The sequence below is a fragment of the Bacillus rossius genome, assembly GCF_032445375.1.
Source record: "Bacillus rossius redtenbacheri isolate Brsri chromosome 9 unlocalized genomic scaffold, Brsri_v3 Brsri_v3_scf9_1, whole genome shotgun sequence".
Lineage (NCBI taxonomy): Eukaryota > Metazoa > Arthropoda > Insecta > Phasmatodea > Bacillidae > Bacillus > Bacillus rossius.
The window spans coordinates 18,533,190-18,543,848 of record NW_026962012.1 but is presented as its reverse complement, the minus strand read 5'-3'; the positions used below and the strand labels follow the sequence as shown (position 1 = coordinate 18,543,848).

The 10,659-nt window shown below is 33.3% G+C and overlaps 1 protein-coding gene across 1 annotated transcript in view; it reads left to right on the top strand.

The window, feature by feature from the left end:
* The first annotated feature begins 2,749 nt into the window (after window positions 1-2,749).
* Window positions 2,750-10,659, top strand: part of LOC134542661 (2-hydroxyacyl-CoA lyase 1) — a 103,511-nt gene continuing 95,601 nt past the window's right edge. The window contains exon 1 of the mRNA XM_063387085.1: window positions 2,750-3,202. Coding sequence (XP_063243155.1) covers window positions 3,152-3,202 — 51 coding nt within the window. The 5' untranslated portion in view covers window positions 2,750-3,151. The remainder of the gene's footprint in view (window positions 3,203-10,659) is intronic.

Below are 10,659 nucleotides of genomic sequence, written 5' to 3'. Positions count from 1 at the left end.
ATAATGTTTGATATTCTTGACGAGTCCTATACATACTACATGTACAATATAATTGTATATGTTTGAAGTCGACTTGGACATTTTAAAACAATAAATAAATAAAATAAAAACTTCTTCTTGCCGCTGAAGAGTGTAAATATTTCTTCATATATTGGTTGATTTTTTGCTCATCATGATATTTAATTTATGAAATTCACTTGTCTAATATATTTGTAAAGAATTGTACTCTGAAATGATCTGGCGGATGTAATAAACTAATTAGTAGAGTAAATTATGTTGTTTGACTCAGGTAAACTAGTAATACATATAAATAGCCTATTCAGGTTACCTTTGCATGAAATATATTCTGCATTTGAAAATAATCTGGCCCAAGTAGGTCATACCCTGACTTTGGAGCTTTCAGTATACCCTGTGACAGTTATGGCACTACAGCACCACAAAAGTGAGTGGGTGAAACCCTAACAACTGGAAAAATTACCTTGGTACATATTTACACTATTATACAGCATGAGTTTGTTGTAACAGTTTTGTTTTTGATTGTTGAAATATAATTTTAACATTAATTTTGTAAATATAGGAAAACACGACAACTATAATTGCACATTTTATTGGCACCAGTAAACATGGGTTTAGGTTTTGTGTCTTGTGAACAGTGAACCTTTTAATTTTTGATCTTGAATGATATTTAAATATATTGGTATAACATGTCTGAAGATACATTTTTTATTTACAGCAAATTCAATTTACCCTTTCCTTTTTTCAGAAAGTATGGCACATAAATGAGACATTCATTAATTCATTCATTGAAATAGGTTTCTTATCAAACATCAGAGTGATCATGGTTAACTGTTTTTGCCAACTTTTGGACAGTTGTTTTGACAGCTTGATCTACTATGGCTCCCAGAAGCCAGATTTTTGCAAAACAGAGTACACAGAATTATTGATCCGTCTGGCTAAATGTATGCTCATGACTTAGGCAAAAACTGCTATATTAATTATTCTGCTTTAGTTTTCTATATTCTGATTAAAAACCTGAATAGTTCAACAAATATTAACAGTGTTGATTATGTGTCACTGTTAGCCTACATTATATCCCAACCTTCAACATGCTTCTTATTCTGCAAATAAATATTCTGAGAAGTGGCGACTGGCAATGCAGTGCAACAGCGCAATTTCACTGAGTAGTTTGTAAAGTATAAACATGTTCTCGCTTCTCAATATGTTAATGTATAGTCTGTATGGCTACACTGCTTCTCCGCCTGAAAGATAGTTTACCTACCTAGCTACTGCTGCCTTGTGAGGACCTGCCAAGCAGGGGTTTGGTCGGGCTTGCAGTGTGCAGAAGGACGTCATGGTCTGTAGGAACGCCACATAGTTTGTGGTGAAACTCTCCCTCCAACCTCCTTGCGAAGCCAGCTGTATGCGCTGGCCAACATTTAAGGCCCATTCTATAAGTGAGAATCTATTACAAAATGCAATTTTGGCCTATTTGTGTACCATGTAATTCATAATTTTGAGGTGATATGTTATTAATGTTTAACTGTGTATAAAACTAATGAAGGGGGGGGGGGGGTTCAAACTGTAAACCCAGTTGTGATAAAATTGGTTTTAATGGTAACAAAGTAGGATTTAGTCAGGCCTACAGGAGAAAAAAAACTTTAGTAACGAACATGATAACTAGATTCATTTCATAACAGAACCTTCCTGACCAATGTGTTAAAAGTGTAATTAAATGTATTCACGCCTGGGTTAGAGGCCTGTATGTTTTTAAAATATAGGTACGTTTTATGCATGCGCATGGTAACTTAAGCCAAACAAAATGCTCACGAAAGTGATTCCATTCTGGCAATATATTTATTATGGTTACATGACATGTCGGGGTTTCATATGGTACAAGCCAGATAATATCAGGCACCTTAACAAGAATATTAGCCTTTCTTTGCAACTGAAAGCTTAAAGAAGGTTAAGTATTTAACGAGTGTAACTTTCGGAACTAAACATGCAGAGATGCAATAGGTCCGAATTACGCCTGTTTAGATATAGTACATAATTATTTGCCGAGAAAATTAATTACAAGTGTTTTATAAGATAATATCAAAGTAATTGACCAATTTAGTTTCGAAAATAATAAAAAGTAACATCCTTTGTGAAGAATGTTTTGCTTCTCTGCATCTTTGTTTACAAACAAATCGTTAATTTTTTGTATGGCGGGAAAAGCAAGCACCTGGCAGCTAAAAAAAAGGGCTCCTAATGAGCATGCGCCGCACGCTCGTTAGTTCAGGTTTTGCCACGACACACATGGTATCGCTGCGGTCGCTCCATAGCAGTCTGCTTATTGTGACACGCATTTAACATGGAAGTTACCACTCTTTCCGTAGGAGTAATGCTCGTTGTATTAAATGCTCTGCAAATATAGTTATTGTATCTGTTTTGTATATTAAATGTTCTGTAAACATTGACTATTTATGACTTGTATCTGTCTTGTCTTGTATCTATCTACATATGTATATAAGTCCCACTTTTGTTTTTATTTTTTAATATATGTTATATAATTTAATGTATCAAAACTGTATATTAATTGCTACTGTATATGATTTGCTGGTAGCACCATGACAAAATATCCGCTGTACTGAATTTGAGTTCTGTATGTGAGTGTCCTATGTGTTTTGTATTGACAACTCCCCTTCAGGCTGCCTGGAGAAATGGAGGCTTATAAATAAATAAATAAATAAATAAATGCCTTGAGACAGCACTACCACTATCGCTAAGACTAAACGGAAGTTTTCCATGATTTCCGGAAAAGGTCCGGTATTCGGTTCTATATTATTGGCAACAACTATATACAAGAATCAAAAGTCTAGTGCGGGCTTTTAGTTTATTCATTTTTTTTAATTTTTTTTATTTTTCATAATTCTTGCACTTCATAATAAATGTTATAGGATAACGAGTAGAGTGATGTGTTGTAATTTTCATCAGCTTACTTCCCCCACATAGATTTTAACTTGTTTCAGAAATTAAATAGTGACTATCTCAAGTGTTATGTTTCCCTTTCCAAGACTGATAATATTTTGCTATGTCACTGACAACTTCTTTATCTCCTGTAGTGTAATTTAACTGCCGTTTCAGTATACGGATTATAAGAGAAAAGAAAATGGAAGATCTGGATGGAAATCAAATATTGGCAAATGCTCTTGCAAAACAGGTGAGCATAATTGAGTTAGATCAATATTAACCATTAAGGAATTTTACTGCTTCGTTAATATTCGTGAAAAAATGTTTTATGTGCGCGCCTCTTCATTTAATCAGATGTTTGTGGTCAAATAATAAAACAGGTAGCTCTAGTGCAAAATTTTAAGAATCTAATTACTATAAGTGCATATTCTGGGAAATATTTCTACATCCCTCTTCTAACTGAAAGTAATATTCTTACAGCTCTAGGGACTTCTACGTAATGTAAAAATAAAACTACGAAAATATATTTTTCAAACACTTGAGTTGTTCCTCTATTTACCCTGTAAACAGCATTTCTTAATTCCTACTGGTTTCTGAGATATTAGCTACCATTTGTAGGTCACATTAGATAGCCTGTTGTCATCCTGTAGTTTTCTTACATGCAATATCAATTTCTTTTATACGTCAGGTTTTATGCTATTGAACGTAAGGAGTCAGCGCTTCGTGCCTCCATACTTTAAAGGGATTGGGGTTGAATGCACAGTAGGGTATCAGGTAATTTTTTTCTGAAATTATTATTGGTTAATATGTATTTTAGCGGTATTTGCGGAAATAAAATGTTAAAAATCTGAAAATACTTTTATTATATGCTCTTTAAATTCCTCTTTTCATTAAAGCCGGCGGAGATAAATTCCAAATACTTTAGGAGATATCAAGTTTTTTAATTTTCATAGTGGGGTGATATTTGTTAAATAAAATTTAAAAATTCAGAAAATGCTTTTATTCTATGCTTTTTAACTTCCTCTTTTCATTAAACCTGGCGGAAATAAGAAATTCCAAATACTTTAGGAGATATTGAATTTTTTAATTTCATCACAATACCTGTACATTCATGCGGCGTTTAAAATTGTTTCTTGTTAAGGAGTATGAATTTTTTTATTTCCGCGATGTAGGTGAACGACTACATCATTTTCTACTAATGGCAAAGGAATTGTAGCCTCCTCTAACTTAGGTGAGTTTTTAACGTTTCAAATTTTAATGTTTTCTTTGTTATTTGAATATTGTTGCGCAAGTAATAATTAAAAAAAAAATTACGTGAGTTCCTACTGTCCATCCTTTGTCCCGGTTGGTTAGGTCAGGTCAGTTACATTATAAATAATTTATAACTAAAGAATAATTAAAATTAATTTACATTATTTTTAATGTCACCTTAGTTCCAAAGTATTTATAATGTAACTGACCTCACCTAATCGACCATTTTAATTAATTAGTCATTCACGAACACGGCAAAATTACAAAATTTGCGACAGTCGAATGATTACACAGATCTTCTATAGTAAAATTAAGAACGGCGATATCTCCTAAAGTATTTGGAATTTCTTTCTCCGCCAGCTTTAATGAAAAGAGGAATTTAATGAGCATATACTTAATAAAAGTATTTTCAGATTTTTAACATTTTTTTCGCAAATACCGCTCAACTACATAAGGTAGATGTGCTAATAGTTGACCACCCACCAGTGGTTGACCATTTCCAGTTTTAAATTAAAATATTAGATATGTAAATGAAGACAGAACAATTCTGACTGGTTCCAGATGTTTCTATGCTACCAATAAATGAACAGGAAACAAAATAACTTGACAGGAAAAAGATGCGTGTCTGCAGAGCCATCTTGAATTTCCTTACAGCACATGCTCACTTATAAGAGCCCTCATGCAATAAGCCAGGTAAGGATGCACCAGTAACATTTATCCATTACCATCTTATTTTATAATTGATGTATTTATGTATGTTTTTATTGAGTAATGAAGAAAAATGTACAAAGAATCATATAATGTTTGTGTCAAAACCATTTGTAGTGACCTTAACCTAAAAACCTAACTGGTCAATTAGTGGTTACAATAAAAGTACAGTTGACCACTGATTGACCATTTTGGTCAATTACTAGGTTTTTTGGTCTTTCACCAATATTTGATTATTTAAAGTTCATAGCTCCATAATATTTCATACTTGATCTTACCAACAAAAAATAACACCAGAAATCCTTTTCATTCTAATGGTTGACCATGTGGTCAATTATTGGCTGTTTACTGGTCAACTAATGGCTATATACTTAATATTTTCATTTACATTAAAAAATAAATTTAAAAAAAATTTTGCTTTTACCGATGTTGTTAAATATAAAATTCATTAGTGTGTAGGCCTATTAGTATATAAATAAATATATAGTATAAAAGGCTATGAAATTTATTTTCTAGGCTGCATGTCCAGGATGTGTTCTTTACCTACATCATAATCCATAATAATCAATCATCTATTTCAGTATTAGCGATTAGGATGGATGTTCATTCCAGCATTTTAAATAACTGTGCTTACAAATCACAAATACTGAAAAAATTATTTTTTTTTCCAGTTGGCGTTCCAATGACTGTCACTGAAAATGGCTGCAAAACAGGTAAAAAAATCTTTCTTTAAGTACTCTGAAGATGACTTAAGGGAAGCTCTTCAGTTTGTAAGGGATGGTGGCAAAATAAGGGAAGCTGAAAGAAAGTACAATGTACCTCACTCTACTTTAATAAACAAAATGAAAGACAAAGTTCCTGTTGCTAGGAGAATGGGGCCTCCTACAATTTTGACACCACAAGAGGAAAATATTTTATGTAGATGGATAATGGAAAATGCTAAGAAGGGTATTTATTTAAACAAAAGAGCACTAATAGAAACCGTTGAGGAAATTATAGCAAATGATAGCAGACAACGAACCTTTAAAAACCAAGTACCTGGTGAGAAATGGTTCAACCTATTCTTAAAGAGACATCCTGATATTTGTCAACGTCATGCAGAAAGCATAAATTTAGGAAGAGCACATGTGACAGAACAGAGTATTAGACAATGGCATAATGAGTTGAATGAATACTTGATGAACGAAAATGTGTTGGATATACTACAAATGCCAGAAAGAATTTATAATTCGGATGAGTCTGGTTTCTTGACCAATCCGAAAACTGGTCTGGTACTTGGGCCTAAAGGAATGAAGGACATGTATGAAGTGAAAAGTGGCCCCGACAAAGAATGCTTAACGGTTTTGATGACCCTTAGTGCAAATGGCAGTATTTTGCCCCCAATGATAATATATCCATATGAACGCATTCCTGCTGAAGTAGTGCGGGGTCTGAATCCAGAGTGGGTAGCTGGAAGATCAAAGTCAGGGTGGAAGACTGGTCAAACATTTTATGGTTATGTGTGTAATACATTTCTTCCTTTCCTCAAAAGGAAAAATATAAAATTTCCTATTTGATGGTCACCGATCACACTTGACTTATAATGTGTCAAAATTTTGTAAAGATAATGGGATTTTACTCTTTGCATTGTTGCCAAATGCTACACACATTTTGCAACCAGCAGATGTGTCGGTTTTTAGGTCACTTAAAAATAACTGGAAACATGTTGTGTATAATTGGAAGAAAAACAACAATAACAGGGCACTGACAAGAGCTATGTTTGGCTCTTTATTAGAAACTGCTGTTAGCCAAGTTACAGAAGAAACTGTAAAAAAATGGCTTCCGAAAATGTGGTATTTTTCCTTTTGATGCCAATGCTATTGACTATCAAAAATGTATGACACATGAAACAAGAGTTGTCGGAAGTGAAGGGAATACCATCCTAAAACCTACAGAGTTTAAAATTGAACATTTACTGTACTTTGAGTCGGTTATGAAACCTGAAAGAGCAGAAGAATTCAGAAAGAGTTTTTCTACTGGCTGGACTGGAGAAGATTCTGCCAAAGAGCTATTTGATGTATGGAAGAAATTGCGGTTGAGATGTGTTGGGTCAGAAGATTGCATAAATTCTGAAAACTCCAGCTTCAGAGATGTGTCTCTTGATGTCCAACCTACGACTTCCAAAGATTCTCGATTGGAAAATATTGGAGAAACCGAGGCTTTCACAAACTGCAACACATTTCTAGACCAGCCAAATGAGAACTTGGACACATCCGAGCCCAGTCAAAATGAGCAACGTACAACTCCAAAACGCCATTGTGTTATTAGTGACCATTCAGTGAGCCCCAGTTTTCTGGACCATGTCTTATGGCCTACTGAATCCCATCAAAAATCTACAAAACGAATAAAAAGAGAGAGGCTGCCACATGCAGCAACATCTCAGAAGTGGTTGTCATATTGGCAAGAGAAAGAAAAGCTAAAAGATGAACAAGAAGAAAAGAAAAAGAAAAGGGAAATGTTACGAAAACAAAAACAAGAATTGAAGGCAAAACCCAAAAATGCAACAAAAAAGAAGAAATCTAAAGTTTGCAAGGACAGTAGTTCTGAAACTGACGCAGAGGAATGGGTTGAAAGTGGGGAAAGTGAATACAACGAGACTAACACCGAAGAAGAGATGGAATACATAAGGCCTACTGCTGCAAGACGAGAACTACTTCCAATGACTGTTGACTTAAAAGACTACAGTAAGGGAGACTTTGTTTTGGTGTCTTTTCCAGGGAAAAAAGTTTCTCATAAATATGTATGTATTGTTCAAAACACTCTTTGTGGGGAAATCGAGGTTATGGCTTTGAATTCATGTGATGAGATTGGGACAGTATTCAAAGTAAATGAAAAAGATGTCAGTGTTGTAGAAAAAAAAACAGATTCTAAAAAAACTTGAAATGCCTCAAATTATAACAGTGGGTGATCGTATCAAGTATAAATTTTCAAAGCCAATTGCCAACCTTTTTTAAGTGGTGTGTAAGCATGAGTGTAAAATCAACATTAAAACACTCATGTTCTTCCTGTTTGTAACTGTGCAAATATTTTAATGAACCTTCACACAACACTGTGCAAAGTGTGAGAGTCAATCTAAATAGTTTTTTTACTAAGATCATGTATTTTTTTTTGTAATTCACAGGGCAATTACTAATTTTCTGTATTTATGTATGAAAAATATATATTGTAGGGAGATCTAAGTTACTTTAAAGTTTTTTTTATTATATTTTGTTGTCATATTATGTAAGTGTATTTATGTACTTGTTACATTACAGTTTTGATTATATAAGGCCATAAAATTGCAATGAAAACTAAAATGGTCAATTACTGGGTGGGAAATGGTCATTCTCTAGACATGCCTGGTCAACCACTGGGCAAAAACGACACGTAATATTTAAAGAGATGGAGGGAACTTATACCCAGGACTTTTGTTTATTGTAAATATTTCAGTAAATGCAGAAATAAATAAAGTATTTTTCAAGCACACAAGCAATTACCTAGGTGTTTTATTTTCTTCCCCAGAAAATGTGATGCAAAAAAATTCTCTTGTGTGGTCAATTATTGGGATGTGTACCCTATTTACCTTATTATTTATGTTCCATTGCATTACAATATCCAAATCTAAAATAAACATTTTATAATGTATGGAAAACCACACAATTGCGACGGTCGCTTCACTGCATAGGCTATCTAATGTAACATACATACTGTCATTTCACAGAAACCGGTAGGAATTAAGAAAAGCTGTTTGCAGAGTAAATAGAAGAACGTCTTTAGTGTTCAAAAAAGGTATTTTCCACTTTTTATTTTATTTACGGAAAAGCTTCAATACGAGAAAATTACCTTGAACACTATAGAGATTATTCAATATTAACCCTGAAAACAGGGTTTCTATATTCCTACTGGTTTCTGAGAAATCACAGTTAATAGGTTTTTATCGTAACACCTGTGCATTGAAGTGGCCGCCGTCATTTTTTGCTTTCCCGTGTGGGTCAGTGTGTGTATATGATTTGGAGAAATTGAGTTAATTTGTGAAAATGGTCGATTACGTTACATTAGCAACATAACAAATACTTCAAAACAATGTGAACGGTGGGTTGGGTTAGTACAGCTACATTAAAAATACTGGAAATAATGTGGATGGTTGTTTAGGTCAGGATAGGTACATCTTAAATTCCATAATTCCTAAGCAACCATTAGAAATATTTTACAGTATTTTTAATGTAGCTATACTAACCCAACCAACTGTCCACAATGTTTTGAAGTATTTTTAATGTAGCTAACCTAATGTATTCAACCATCCTCATGATTTTTAATTTTTCACTCCCATTCAAATTGTTTGTTACTAATTATGTGACTCAAAATACTACTTTAAATACAAATGTCAGAAAACAAAGATTAGCCTACATAATGCAATTAGTTAATTTACCTACAAAAACAAACAGAAAATAGAAACATAAAATTTTCCCATGTAATTGAAGTACAGTCATTATGTAATACCCTGCTCTCTGCAGTGGGCCAGAGCTGGCAACACTGGAGGACCACGTGGTCACGCCAGTGTCCCCCTTCCCCCTTCCCCCTTCCCCCTTCGACTCATCCTCTGCCTCTGTCATCACTTCACCACCGTGACCTTGACTGCCTGTACACAACGGAAGAAATATGAGTACAATCCCATTATGAGCCTCCCATTTCAAGTCTTGGTTTTATATTTATATTAATCACTGCTCAACTTTTAGACTTTTTCAGTTGTTTAACTTTCACGAGATGAAAAATATATACAGAGCATACTTTTTGCATAATTAGCTGCCAAAGTTACATTTTTAATGTTTTTGGGTTGTACAAATAACTTAAGGAGATTTTCATTTATTGAAAAAATGAAACTTTTTATGTTTAACTGCAATGCCACTGGCTACTTCAAGAAATGGTTTGAATTTCTTTCAGAAAATATTAATTAATTTTACCTGGCATTTCAAAACTCTCAAATTTGTTATGATTTTGACAGCCAAGAAACATGAAATGAGTTTTTGTGATAAAAATGAAAACCATATCATGAAGTAGCCAGTGGCATTCTAGGTAAACCTAAAAAGTTTCAGTTCTGCAATAAATTAAATTCTCCTTATTTGTACAACCCAAAAATGTTAAAAATGTAACTTTGGCAGCTAATTATGCAAAAAGTATGCGCTGTATAAATTTTTCATTTCGTGAAAGTTAAACAATTGAAAAAGTTTAAAAGTTGATCAGGGATTAATATAAATATAAAACTAAGACTTGAAATGGGAGGCACACCCTTAACAGGACATCAGTAACACAACACATTCTCATTTCAAATGTTATTGGTAGCAGGGGGCAGGAATTATGCTATGTTACATAACCCCCTTACTTTTTGATTGAATTTGAAAAATTAAATAGAAAAGCACACAAAAAGTGACAAGTGTCACGAAAAATATCACAATTGCAAAATGTTAACAGCTTCCGCACAATACTTCATAAGTTTTAGCAATGCATTAGAAATTGGTTCATCATAAAGATCAAAATATAACTTAAAATATTTCTTCTTGCCACATAAATATTAAAAAAAAACATTATTCTTGAAACATGATTACAAATATTTTCAAAATATACTATCATATTTTATATCAACGATACAATTTTATAAAGGTTTTGATAACATTTTTAGCATGTGTTCATTCATGTGTTGTTTTGTTTACACTGTAAGAGTACCTATTGCTG